The sequence below is a fragment of the Cynoglossus semilaevis genome, chromosome 12 (assembly GCF_000523025.1).
Source record: "Cynoglossus semilaevis isolate Cse_v1.0 chromosome 12, Cse_v1.0, whole genome shotgun sequence".
Classification (NCBI taxonomy): Eukaryota; Metazoa; Chordata; class Actinopteri; order Pleuronectiformes; family Cynoglossidae; genus Cynoglossus; species Cynoglossus semilaevis.
In genome coordinates this window covers 16,959,781-16,974,368 of record NC_024318.1, presented here as the reverse complement: position 1 = coordinate 16,974,368, position 14,588 = coordinate 16,959,781, and the positions used below count along the sequence as shown (strand labels likewise).

Genomic DNA, 14,588 nt, shown 5'->3' with positions numbered 1-14,588 from the left:
GCCCCCTGCTCCTCCACATCGAGAGGAGTGAGCTGAGGTGGCTTGGGCATTTACATCGCATGCCCCCCGGACACCTCCCTCAGAAGGTGGTCGTGTCCTGTCCCTCTGGGAGGAGACCTAGGACACTAGGCTGGGCTGGGTGCACCTTGGGGTCCTCCCAGAAGAGTGGAGGAAGTGTCTGGGGAGAGGAAAGTCTGTGTGTTCTTGCTCAGACTGTTGCCCCCTGTTGTGACCCGGCCTCAGATAAGCGGACGATGATGGATGGATAGATAGATATGTTAATTTTACACTGCCTTCAACCAATCTGTTTTTTTTTGTTTTTTGTTTTTTGGGGGGCGGGGGGGGGCAGTCTCTTGTTAAACATTTACAGCATTGGACAATATGCTACGTTACGTTGCAGTCATTCATTCCGGACCCCTACTTAGGGAACCTGTGTATGATAAAAAAAATACCCTGTTAAATTTTTGGTGGAATTAGTGAATAACATGGTGCTTTGTATATGAAAACGCACACGTCTCATATTGAGCTGAGAGAGGAGTTGGCAGCTGTACTTTTAGCCCTTTCATGCATGACGGTCACTACAGTGGACAGCTATTAAAATGTCATTTTCTATGATAAGAATAGGTTTTGATGGCAGTGTTGCATATAAGCCTCTACAGTGGATGCCTGAGAATCACCCAACACTGCCATACGGTGGTCAGCCTTTGCAACTGCAGAATAATTGTGTCAACATTCAAAAAGAAAATTTGGTGTATAAAAACAGAACCAAATCAGTTCTTATTTTTACGTCTAAAAACACATAAAAACACTTAGTAACATTTTTTTAACTCAGTATATCATGGGTCATGCATCAAAGGGTTAGGAGAAGTTGAAAGAAACCACAAAATACAGTCTGGAACAATAAATGCAGGTGTAACCAACAGCGCTCTTATTGCAGTGTGGGTCAGTCTAAGGCGCAGGGGCCAGATGCGGTTCGTTCAACATTTGAATTCGGCCCGCCAAACCTTTCCAAATGATATAAGTTATTTCTATTATCATTATACTTCTGCCTGTTTCCAGCAAGACCCACGTTTCCCCAATAGATGGCGTAGAAAATGATCAAAACATTTTAGCATTTTAGCCTTTATGCATGGCTTTTACATGCCGTTTATCTTAGTTCTCACAAAAACTCTGCTCCTGACCCGGCCCCCCTGTTAGGACACGCGATAGGCCTCGAAAGATGGCGAACAATGCCTGGTTAGGGCGAAGCCAGGGGGAAACTCTGGTGGATGCCCGCAGCGGTCCTGACGTGCAAATCAGTCGTCCGACCTGGGTATAGGGGCGAAAGAAAGACTAATCGAACCATCTAGTAGCTGGTTCCCTCTGAAGTTTTTCTTAGGATAGCTGGCGCTCAAACTATACTGTACTGTTCTGGTTGTTCAACATATTACAATCCTTCAAGCAATATTGTTTACATGTACCAAGCCTGTCTACCCTGTTGTTGAGTTTACTTTGAGTATTACATGTCTATCCTGCTGCTGTAACAACTGAATTTCCCTGGTGTAGGATGAATCTTAGCTATCCTATGGCATTCGGGAATCCGGCGATGGTGTGAAATCCTTGTTTAATTTATGCTTGTTGGTGTTGTCTTTATGGAAAGTGGATGTTGGCACCAGAGAAATGATTGCATCCAACACTGCCGGCATGATTCTGCTTAGTGTCAGCTGCTAAATGCCTCCGATCGCTCTCCAGAAATCCAAGGTTGGAGCGGAGCTCGATGTCCACTGTGATGTCTTTGGTGCGACCAGAGAAATGATTGCATCCAACACTGTCGGCATGATTCTGCTGCTAAATGCCTCCGATCACTCTCCAGAAATCCAAGGTTGGAGCGCAGCTCGATGTCCACCGTGATGTCTTTGGTGCGTTTTTTTATGTCTCGCTCCAACATGGGTTGTAAATTGCGTAATTCTATCGGTATGTTATTGCGGACACAGTGTCTGCTAAGAAGCCACTCTGTGCTCTCACTGAACAGATTTACGCACTCCTTGAAAAACGGGCACAGCATGCAATTCTTCAAATCCTCTAATAGCGCACTCTCACTGAACATACTTCCATCCATCCATCCATTTTCATCCGCTTATCCGTTACCGGGTCACCAATCGCCACCCAAATCACATTGCACTGTACCAACCCCCCAAACCTTCCTGCGGGTGGTGAGTCCACTGAAAGGTATTAACCGCCCTAACCGGGATTCGAACTTGCCCAGGAGGTGAACCCTGGGGTTCCACACCAATGACAGAGACCTTGCCTCTGGGCCAAAGCGCCACTAGGACCTAGGATAGTTGTTATACGTTTTTCAAGTTTTTCTTTCAGGTTGTCCTATCACAGGTCTTTTAGAGCTTGTCACATCAATCATTCCCAAATGTTTGCTGAATTACCAATTGGCAATTTTTATTAATTAGAGGAAACAGGAAACGTGTGAAGTTCAGATTGTTGAACTCTCTCTCCTTTAATGGTTTCTATTTAGTAGTTTCACTGTTCTACCACTAGATATTGTGGGCACACTTGGTCGGAGCTTAAATCTACACACTTGTCCGAAGCACAAGTTGATCGATTCCATTCTTTCCATGGCGATGTTCTTACGCACACTCTGGTTGATGAATGAGGTCATGACAAACACGTATTGTGCATTACTCCACAGCCGACTTTGTTTTGCTGATGTGTGCGTCCCAGCAGTGGAGGGTGTTTGACAGTGAGCACACGGAGGAGTGGATGGTTTTTGGCGGGGAGAACACGGACGACCTTGAACCGATGCAAGGTCGATTGTTTAATCCAGCACCTAACTTCATCAACTGCAGGTTTGTTTTTTGTTTTTTTCTTCATCCGTGTCTTGTTTGCCTTCTTTGTCTTTCTTTATCAGCCTCGTGGTCAATCAAAATAAAATCCCTCTCTTCCGGTCCTCCTCCAGGAGCTACCTGGACATGGCTAAAGTGCTGGTATTTCGTTACTTCTTCTGGTTTGTGCTGTCTGTGCTCTTTGTCACCGGAGCCACCAGGATATCTGTGTTCGGACTGGGCTACCTGCTTGCCTGCTTTTATTTTCTGCTCTTTGGAACCCAGCTGCTGGTCAAACCCTCCCGAACCCGCCTGGCCTTGTGGGACTGCCTCATCATGTATAATGTGGCGGTTATTATAGCCAAAAATATGCTATCTGTAAGTATAACGCTCATTAGTGTAGGTCCATTCTCTAGCTTCTTGTCACTGAGGGGTCTTTAAGTTGGTGGTGTTGTTGTGTAGAAGGCAAATGTGTGTGTATAAAAGCAGTGGTTCTCAATTATTTTCTCTCATGCCCCCCCCCTTGGGGACAGAAATGTTTTCAGTCCCCCCCTACCTTTGTTTAGTTAACATTTAATGCATACAGGTAGAGAATTATACAGCACTTCAATAGTTGTATGGCCAGTGAGTTAGAAATTATTGTTATTATTATTTTGTTCTGTGTTTTAGATGCAAAATAATTTTTTTTTCAAAAAGAAATATGTAAATAGTTGCCCGACACGAAGGATTCAAATAATGTGTTTGTGTCTGTTTCAGATCCTGGCCTGTGTGTTTGTGTTTGAGATGCAGAAAGATTTCTGTTGGGTCATTCAGCTCTTCAGTCTGGTTTGCACCGTCAAGGGATACTATGACCGTAAGAACACAAAAAGTCTTTTTCTGACTTTTGTACAATTACAAATATTTTCATTTTTCGTACTCACTGATATTGATTAACATCACCGAGGCTCTTTAAGTTTGTTTTTAATTACAAGAAGTGACACATGCTTTCAAGTACAACTAAGAGTATTGGAAATGAAGTATTGGGATCAGTCCATTCTTAGTACTAACACTTATTTTACTTTATTTGAGGAAATTGTTCAAGAGCTGTATGTTTGTGTGTCCTCACAGCCAAATCGGTGAGTGATAAGACCTGCAGCCTTCCTGTTGAGGAGGCTGGCATCATCTGGGACGGTATATGTTTCCTCTGCTTGTTGCTGCAGAGAAGAGTCTTCCTCAGTTTCTACTTCCTGCACGTAACAGCAGCTACTCTGACTCCAACTATCTGCATGTCCTCCCTCACTGCATCCATATATCTCCTCTTTGGCCTTCCTCTTTGTCTCCTACCTGGTAGCTCCATCTCTAACATTCTTCTACCAATGTATCCACTGTCCCTCCTCTGCACATGTCCAAACCATCTCAATCTGGCTTCTCTAGCTTTTTCTCCAAACCTTCCTGTCTGTGTTGTCCCTCTAATGACCATTCCTGATCCTGTCCATCCTTGCCACTCCTAAAGAGAATCTTAGCATCTTTAACTCTGCCACCCCCAACTCCGCCTCCTGTCTTCTGCGCCACTGTAAACCTTTCCCTTCATTAACTAAATAGATGCTCTATTCTGAATAGTGCCTGTAACACATTAGCTCTTTCCTGCTTCGGAGGCCCGACCATAGTTGGAATGTACAGGGGAGACTTAGTGATCTGCTCAAGGGGTGAAGCTAACATTAGCTCTGGGGCTAACTCCCTTCAATTTGTACTTGTCCGCAGCAGAGGTAAACAGAAACAGGGAAGTCGGGGTCTTAATTATCAGTTACATCGAGCACAGCAGTACATAAATTGCTCCCAACAGCCATTTACAGACAGACATACGCTACTAGTATAATACACAGTAGCCTACCAGAAACGTCATTGATCGCTAGTGGTATGCACTTAGTTAGCCCATAAAAATCCATAAATTAGCTGCATCATTGTTTAAGCCGCAGAGTTCAAAACGTGTGTGAAAAAAATAGCGTCTTATAGTTCGTAAATTACGGTAGTCGTTTTTGTAGTGGGTGTAGTAGTAGTAGTAACAGAGGACATAAATGATTGGTAACTGAAATGTTCTTTAACAACCTAGCTTCAACTACGCTTTCCCAAATCTTCATCGTATGGTTCATCAACTTTATCCCTCTGTAGTTGTTACAATCACCGTTCTTATAAATTGGCACCAGAACACTTTTCCTCCACTCATCAGGCATCTTGTCAGTCTCTAAAATTCTGTTGAACAACCCTTCCACCGGGTTTCCTGCAAAATGTCTACTCTTCTTCTCTTCATCATATCAGCCAGTTCTCTACTTTTTAATGTTCTTTAAACATCATTTATTTTATTTATTTATTTAAGTCAAATTGGTTGTTGGAATATGATATATATGTTGTCCCTCTAATGACCTCATTCCTATATACATATATATTCATACTATAAATGTCTCTTTTTTACCCACAGGGGGTTTGAGCTCTTTAGAGCCAGTATTGTGAAGAACATCAAGTTCCACCAACAGGCTGAGAAGAGGTCTCTGTCTCAGCTAAAGAGTTCGTAAGTGTTCACGGTGCAGTTTGTTCTTTTGTGGGGAAAAACAGCTTTTTCTTGGTTATGTTTGGTCTGATTAAGCACAACGCACTTTTGAATGTTCCCTTAAAGCTACAGCATACCACATGCTAACATTTTAGACACTTTTCAACAGCCTCAGCAATAACCTTTGTAATACAAAATCAGGAGAACTTCTGAAGGACTGTAAAGATTAGCTTAGCCACTCACGAGTGGAGTAGTCAGTGCAGCCTTATAATGTGAGCCTTATATGACTATTAAAGCTGTGTAAGGATTTAGAAAAAATGTATAGTTCATTTTTACCTTTTTTCTGCAAGGTAGATATAGTTATGTATTGTATATATAATGTGTATATATATATATATGTATATGTATATATGTATGTATGTATATGTATATGTGTATGTATGTATATATATGTATATATGTATATGTATGTATATAAATATACATATATGTATATATGTATATGCATGTATATGTATGCATATATATGTATGTGTATATATATATATATATACATATATACATACATATATATACATGTATATATATACATATATATAGATATATATGTATATCTGTAGTTATTACTATTACTGCATTTTTATTAATTAATTAATTATATAAAATTTTATGATTTATATATATTATATAATATATTATTATAAGTATTAAAGAAAAAAATCTTCAATGATCAAACACACACTTACATATTTTGTATAGAATACTCCCAGAAAAATATGCCCACTTTATAGCTGTAGTAGACACACATACACACACACACACACACACACCTTTGAGACACTCTCACTTTGACTTTCTCTCGTTGCATTTTTTTTCCCTCTTCTTCTGCAGGGTCAAGTAAATGCTGGACACAAGGAATGGAGGCTGTTGCACATTGACAGAATAATAAAGCAACGAGTACAGTGAAAAGACTCAATTATCTGTGAGAAGGTATAAGGCAGAGGGAAGCTGCACTCCCCAGCATTAGCTAATAGAGTGCTGAGTAAGTCTGTCAGTCAACTTGAGGGTTGGACTCGGTGCCAAAGGCACACACATGCACAGCTTGAAAGGATTGGTAGAAGATATACACAGGCCTAAGGCATACTTTCCTTCAGCTACCAGATTTGTTTTACGACATTTTAGAGAAGGCTGATCTTTCAGTGTGTCTTATATACACTGAGAGAAATACATAAAATAAAAATTTAAAAACTACTGTTTGCTTTATGAGTACATCTACCAGTGTATAAATTACAACTTTACTCAAAGATGCATCTCTGTAATTATATATATTATATAATATATTATTATAAGTATTAAAGAAAAAAATCTTCAATGATCAAACACACACTTACATATTTTGTATAGAATACTCCCAGAAAAATATGCCCACTTTATAGCTGTAGTAGACACACATACACACACACACACACACACACCTTTGAGACACTCTCACTTTGACTTTCTCTTAGGATGCAGAGAATTCGCGCCAGACAACAAAAATACAGAGATGGACACATCACAATAAGTGAAAACTCCAGAGATCCTCCAACTGCAGGTACAAAAGATGGTTCATTATACTGTTTTTACAATTACCATATTTCCTGGACTTTAAGTTGCTCTGAAGTTTAAGTCGCATCAGGCAAAAAAAAAAAAAGCATAATGAAGTAGAAAAGCCTCCCATATATAAGTCGCTCCAGAGTTGCACCAGCCAGCTAGAGTGCCCTCTAGCGCCTGTCAGTGTGAAAATAACAAACGTGAAATTATATATTTGGATATATGCCACACCTGAGTATAGGTCGCAAACCCAGCCAAAGGATTACCAAAAGTGCAACTTATACTCCAGAAAATACGGTATGATATGGACATAAGACACTAGGGAGCCTGAGGTAGTATAGTCCTATGATGTGTGACTATGTGCTGTAAGCCAGTTTAATTATCTCATCCTAAAAAAAAAAAAAAAATCTATTGCATTATATAAAATTAATTATTTTGATCAAAGTAGTTGCAGCAGTATGCAAAAAAAAAAAAAGAAGCTTCATGACACAAGTGGTACTGAAAATATTTTTTTGCCAAGCTCATTAGGCTCATTAGGGGTCACTGAAGCCTAGATTGTTAAAAGGGACAAATGTAGTTTGTTGTCACTGAGCATCATACATTTTAGAAACAGTTTATTTAACTATAAAGCTGCATGATTAACCCTTTCATGCATGACGGTCACTACAGTGGACAGCTATTAAAATGTCATTTTCTATGATAAGAATAGGTTTTGATGGCAGTGTTGCATATAAGCCTCTACAGTGGACGCCTGAGAATCACCCAACACTGCCATACAGTGGTCAGCCTTTGCAACTAAATGACATTTTAATAGCTGTCCACTGTAGTGACCGTCATGCATGAAAGGGTTAAAGACGTGTGCATTTGAACATAAGAATCGCAAAGTGACAAACAGAAATAAAATTTGGAAGTCACAAATGGCACTTCATTACAGAAGAAATTGAAAAACAGCTTACAACTCCGCCGTGCTGTTTTATTGTAGATGTTTTTCAACACGGCAATACAGTTTTACTCATAACCAACTATTTTCTTTTACAGAGTCTCAAACCGAAAAAAAGTCTGGAAAGAAGAAATGGTTCCAGCCATGGCTGGATCACGCTACAGGTTGGACATCCATATATATATATATATGTATATATATATATATATAATATAAAACATATATAAATATATAAATAAATAAATATATATTACGGCATGCCCTTCAAGAAATTAATCTTTGAATATATGTACAAAAATCCTGAATATATATACAAAAAGTATGGATATATATATACAAAAATATGAAGCGTATTTGACCACACTGTCCGTATCGGTGCGCAGCTATGCCTGCACAACCGGCTAGGCTCCTGTATCTTGTGCCAGAGGTGGGACCAAGTCCTTGCTTTGCAAGTCACAAGTAAGTCTCAAGTCTTTGCACTCAAGTCCGAGTCGAGTCTCAAGTCAAGACAGGCAAAGTCCGAGTCGAGTCCAAGTCAAGACTGAAAAGTGTCAAGTCAAGTCCCAAGTCCTGCAGTTTCTGTTTCGAGTCCTTTCGAGTCCTTTTCAAACAAAATAACAATATATTTACACAGATCACTTTGGGTTTTGGAGAAAGTCTCGAGTCATGTCGAGTCAAAGGGCTCGAGTCTGAGTGAAGTCACGAGTCAATGATGTTAAAGTCCAAGTCGAGTGGCAGGTCTCTTTACATTTGGTCAAGTCGAGTCTGAAGTCATCAAATTGATCCAAGTCAAGCAACTCGAGTCCACACCTCTGTCTTGAGCCCACGTAGCGGGGCGTATAAAGTGGTCAGGATTTTTGTATATATATTCAAAGATTAATTTCCTGAACGGCATGCCATATATATATATATATATATTTATATTTATATTTATTTATTTATACGTATATCATCTATTTTTGTGACAGTACTGCACTCTGGAGATTACTACCTCTTTGAATCAGACAGTGAGGATGAGGAGGAGCTGCAGTCTGAAGAACAAAGACCACAGAAACAGACAGCCTGTCAGGTAGGTCTTTACACCTGAGAATGAAACTAAAATTTTTTCTGGAAGTATTTCATGTATTTCATGTATCTCAGTTGGCATACCAAGCCTGGGTGTCCAGTGTCAAAAAAGCTCTGCGAGACCGTCAGAAAAGGCAACAACATTTGAGAAGGATTGCAGCAAAAGAAGAAGAAAAAGACGGACAACAAAGAGTGGATTCCAAACAGGATGCTCTTTCTGTAATAGGTTAGATTTTTTTTTTCTTCTATTTAAAATGTGCAAATTAAGGTAAAATAAGGAAATCAAACTACCCAGATAGTAAAATGCCACAGCATTAATGTGCTGTATTTTCTGGCCCTTAAGTTCCTTTTTTTTTTTTCATCCATTGGCTGGGTATGCGACTTATACTCAGGTCCGAATTATATATTAAAATATATAATTTGGTTCAAATGTTTGTTTTTTCACACTGACAGCCACTAGAGGACACTCTAGGCTTGTGTACCAGTATCTGCTACTCCTGTAAGTCGCACTTTGTTTTATCCTTTGGCTGGTGCGACTCTGGAGCAACTTATAAGTGTTTTTTTTTAAATTATTATGGAGTTTTTGGCTGGTGCGACTTATACTCTTGAGCGACTTGTAGTCCGGACAATACGGTAGTATTTGTACTTCACATATATGCACTTGTTAATTTAATGCTGCCTTGCTGCCCTTCCACCTGGTCTCCTGCACACACAAAATGTCTACTCTTCTTCTCTCCATCCCATCAGCCAGTTCTCTACTTTTCCCTGTCATTGTACCTACATTCAGAGTTCCAAACTTCAGACCAACACTTCTGTTCTTTTCTCTTTTCTCTCTTTTTCTCCTAACCAAACGCCCTCCTCTTCGTCTCTGTTAAGAACATGATATACATCACGTGATTAAATCACATAACTTGTTGTTTATGTGGAAGAAAGCTTATAATGTCAGACCAACGTTAGAGCTAAAGATGCTTTTTGTTCCTGTCTCTGTGTGTAGTTTCTAAGGATGATTTGTCTGAGAGGCCGGTATTTCAGGAAACCAAGGAGGAGGAAAAGGAGGCAGAGGATGAGGTGTCCAGTAGGTTGACATTGTATATTTACATTATAGTTTGTTTGTTTCAAAACGTACAACAACACTATCACCTTGACACTCAATGTTTATTTATACTGTATACATTTACTTAATGATTTTTTTAAAAAATGTACTTCAATGTATGGCTGGGTGATGAATCGAATTTCGATCTTGATTAAGATTTTTGGTTTCCCACGATTACGAAAACAAGATAGTTGGAACAATTATACTAATATAATTAGCTCACACTGTGATTAGTTGCACCAGTAATGGCACATTACTCTTTGTTTAAGATGTTCTTCTTTTGCTGCAGGTCATGGCGAGATGGTTCAGCGCATCTTAGACATTCTTCGTTTTTTATGGGCCATAGTCCTGGCCATGGTGGATGGTTCGTCTCACTGGCTAAACTTGCTGACCAAGCAGTACAGAGATATATCATCAGTTCTTTGTACCGAACGTTACTTCATTATGCACAAAATAAAGCAGGTATTTATGGGTTTACTTTTACACAACTGCAAGGTTAGGGTTAGTCTTAGGAATCCTTATAAAGTGCGAGCGCTCTTTATCATCAAGCGGGCCAGAATCGGCCCTGATCTAAGGCTTCAGGTTTGTTTAGCTGTTGTGTTTCCACTTTTTGAAATATTTATATTCTGTGTTTCCACTTTTTGAAATATTTATACTCGGGATGCCCGATATGAACTTTTTGCCGATATTGTCCAAACAATTTCCAATTCCGATATCGACAAATATAGCGGGGCAGTTGTGGAAGTGTTGCCTGCTTATTAAGGTGATGGGTTTAAAACAGTGTTTTTAAATTATTTTCTAGAACGAGTTACTGCAATTGTGTTTCAATAAAAGTTCTTCAGAGCACTGAGGCATCTGACTGGTCTGCCGATAATATTGGTCGGCCGATATTATCTGACATCCTTGATTTATACCAGATTTTCTATGTAAAACAAGTCAAATTTATGTTGCTTTTATACAGTTCTAATTCTTTTTTTTTTTTTTTAAAAACAATTTTTTTTTAAAAAACAAACAAATTAGGGAGTACATTAGAATAAACCAAAATCTTAGACTTGGCTTAAAAAGACTTTAGAAAAGATTAGCATTTAACACTGTGAAATTTCTTTAAGACAGGGTTGTCAAACTTATTTTGTGTTCAGGGGCCACATACAGTCTTATTAGATTCAGTGATTTAGTGAAATATCATTTTACAGAACATCGTGAACATGAAGCGTTTGTACAATTTTTAAGTTTCAAAATCCATTAAGTGGGCTGGTTTTGGCCCACCTTGTGTTTAACACCCCTGTTTTGAGGCTACTCCAACAAAGAACCAATAACATTTGAACAACAATAATACTCGTTTTATTTTGTGTCTAGTAGTGAAAATAATGGTGTTGATGACATTCATCTCACTTTCTCCTAATCTCTATTATTAGCATCATACAGCAGCAGACTCTACAGATGATCAGATATCCGTGGACAGTGAGAATCCTACCCTGGAGACGTGTTTGGACGAGACTGATGAAACCTCCACGAGATACAGGTAAGTAGTTTAGAAATTACTTGGTTGCACTTGGTTTTTTCTATATTGTCTGTTGTAATTCTGTGTGCGTGTTGTTTTTCAGCTGCATGGAGCCGGGCAGCAGTGGGATCCTGGGGGCGTCTACTCCCAGGCCACAGTTTAGCAGCACTGCCAATCTCCTGAGTCCTGAACCTCCTACCAGCAGCATTGAGCTGGTACCACAGGCATTCAAAGATGAGCACCGGCACTCCAGAACAGCCAGTGAGCTGCTGGGAGACAGGTTCAGTTACTACTACTACTACTGTCATTCAGTTAGGTTAGACCAGGCGTGGGCAAACTTTTTAACCTTGCGGGACACAATTGTCCTAAAATTGAACAGGGGGGTCCAGGTCAGGAGCAGATAGATTCGTGTGAACTAAGATGAACGTATAAAAGTAAAGTAATGTAAAAGTCACACATAAAGGCGTAAATGCTAAAATGCTTTTATAATTTTCTAAGCCATCTATTGGGGAAATGTGGGCATTGCAGGGAAAAGGCAGAAGTATAATAATAATATAAATAAATTATATCATTTGGAAAAGTTTGGCGGGCCAGATTAAAAAGATGAACGGGCCGCTTCCAGCCCCCAGGGCTTAGTTTGCCCATGCCTGGCTTAGCCCAAAGTTTAATGTTACTTCCTGTACCATTTAAAATGACATAGTGATAATTATGATGATTAGAAATTGAATTATGTGTCAAATCAGACCTATTATAATCCAGTGGTGTGCCATGTATTTTTCACAGAGACATTTAGTGGTGTCCTACCCGAACGAATTCACATTATAAACCATCAATATTACGCAGAAATATATAGTATAACCTGTGATTACATCCTAGATTCAGCTACCACACTGCAACATAATCCGCATCTAAAAGCATCAATAATAACATAATACAATTACAACATTGTTAAAACGACTATTTTACGCAGCAAAACTTCTGATTATTTCTACAAAAAAAAAAAATCCATCCTCCTCTCTTTGTTGAGTTCAGTTACTCTCTCGTACGGATTATCTGTGTTCCAGTTCTGTTTCTATCTCCATCCTTGCTAATGCTGGAGGTCTAATGCTAATACTGTCCTGTCGTATTTATAGCATCATTTTAATTCTATTTAGGCTCATTTATTGCGGTTTGTTGTTGTGCATTTTTGGACCATCCAAATCTGATCACTCATATCGCCAATGTAATCTGATCTTTTTGCTTTGAGATACGAGTAAAGATTTTAGATACGAGCACGCTTACTGACACCTAAGTGGCGGTCGACTTCCGTACGCATCTCCCTCGAGTCTTCCGTATTGTGTTATCTATGTGATTTTTTTCTCTATTTTGTGCATTATTCTTCCTAATAGTGATGAGTCCTAAGAGAGTGAGTGTTAAGGATGGTAGTGAGAAGAAGAAACGCACGATGACCATGGAACTAAAGCATGAAATTGTCCATAAAAATGAACGTGGTGTCCACTAAAGAATCAATAAGAATTGATAAAAGCAAAGAAAAAAAATAGAAAAGTAAAAAAAAAAAAAAAAAAAAAAAAAGGAAGGTTAAGTTAATTCCAAATTTATCTAAGATAACGTAGTGTACGTGTAAGGTACTCCGCTATATCCCCCCACATATACCGCCATTAGCCGCTACCGTATCATCTGTTTAGAAGGTAAGCACTCATACTTAAAACCATATTTTATATAACAGGAATCCTTATATACTATACATTTTTTGTGTTTCCACTGTTTTCCACTGTGATTCCATTGTTATTAGCACTAATAAGGGAGATTTTAGAGGGAAGGGATTCATTTTTTTTCTGCTATTTCTAATGGAAAAAAATAATTAGATATACGAGCACCTCGATTCGAGCTCGGTCCTGGAACGGATTATGCTCGTAATCTCGAGGTGCTGGCCGTATAAGGCCGGAATAACTGGTTTTTGCTTTACTAACTGGACAGCTCCAGAAGACAACTGCACAGTTGGACCTAAGATCTGAATGTCTTCTCATTCAAAGCACAAGAAAAAGTGATGTGAAGTGTATCTTCAGTTCCATTAGTAAGGTTGACATTTGAACGTGTTTAGAAACTTTCACTTGAAAGATCAGCATCTGGCCTAAAATTAAACAGCCTAACAGTGTCGTCTGCACAAATTGCAGTCATATACTGCCTCAGACATACACTACATACGCCTAACTCCCTATTTAACTCTCCAGACAGTTCTACATTGAGGAGCTGGAACAGAGCAGAGACTTCTACAACAACCAGAACCGTCTGTTGAAGCTGCTGTTCGCCATGTACAACCTGCTTGCAGCAAATTCTGAGCTGGTGTGCTATTTCATCATCGTGTTAAACAACGTGGTCAGTGCCTCTGTCATATCACTGGTCCTGCCCATACTGGTCTTCCTGTGGGCTATGTTGGCAGTGCCAAGACCAACAAAGAGGTTCTGGATGACTGCTATTGTCTACACAGAGGTATGAAGGCTGAGACACACTCTATAACCCAGTTGCACATTCACTCCTAAACTTACATTCACCACAGTGAATTTGAACAGTGTATACATTTTAAACAGTTCATTCCAACAAATAAGGCTATTCACTTATAAATAGACCAAGAACACAAACAGCATCCTTGGGTAATAAGCCTGATTATTTATATGTATATATATGTTTGTATTTATTTTTGTTCTATTTTCCTAGAATCCCAACAGTATTGCATATGGTAATTGTAAATATTACATTTCTTCTTCTTTTTCTTTCGGCTTTGTCCCTTTTTTTCAGGGGTTGCCACAGCGAATCATTGATTTCCATCTCTCCCTGTTCTCTGCATCTTCTACTCTGACTCCAACTATCTGCCTGTCCTCCCTCACTGCATCCATATGTCTCCTCTTTGGCCTTCCTCTCTTTCTCCTACCTGGTAACTCCATCTCTAACATTCTTCTACCAATGTATCCACTGTCCCTCCTCTGCACATGTCCAAACCATCTCAATCTGGCTTCTCTAGCTTTTTCTCCAAACCTTCCTGTCTGTGTTGTCCCTCTAAT

General features: G+C 39.3%; 1 protein-coding gene across 1 annotated transcript in view; it reads left to right on the top strand.

The window, feature by feature from the left end:
• piezo1 (piezo type mechanosensitive ion channel component 1 (Er blood group)) overlaps positions 1-14,588 on the top strand; it is a 60,596-nt gene that overhangs the window by 31,153 nt on the left and 14,855 nt on the right. The window contains exons 24-37 of the mRNA XM_025060967.1: positions 2,681-2,837; positions 2,948-3,191; positions 3,570-3,666; positions 3,921-4,076; positions 5,244-5,358; positions 6,846-6,931; positions 7,969-8,034; positions 8,839-8,939; positions 9,011-9,161; positions 9,930-10,010; positions 10,318-10,490; positions 11,444-11,550; positions 11,633-11,809; positions 13,761-14,019. Coding sequence (XP_024916735.1) covers positions 2,681-2,837; positions 2,948-3,191; positions 3,570-3,666; positions 3,921-4,076; positions 5,244-5,358; positions 6,846-6,931; positions 7,969-8,034; positions 8,839-8,939; positions 9,011-9,161; positions 9,930-10,010; positions 10,318-10,490; positions 11,444-11,550; positions 11,633-11,809; positions 13,761-14,019 — 1,970 coding nt within the window. The remainder of the gene's footprint in view (positions 1-2,680; positions 2,838-2,947; positions 3,192-3,569; positions 3,667-3,920; positions 4,077-5,243; positions 5,359-6,845; positions 6,932-7,968; positions 8,035-8,838; positions 8,940-9,010; positions 9,162-9,929; positions 10,011-10,317; positions 10,491-11,443; positions 11,551-11,632; positions 11,810-13,760; positions 14,020-14,588) is intronic.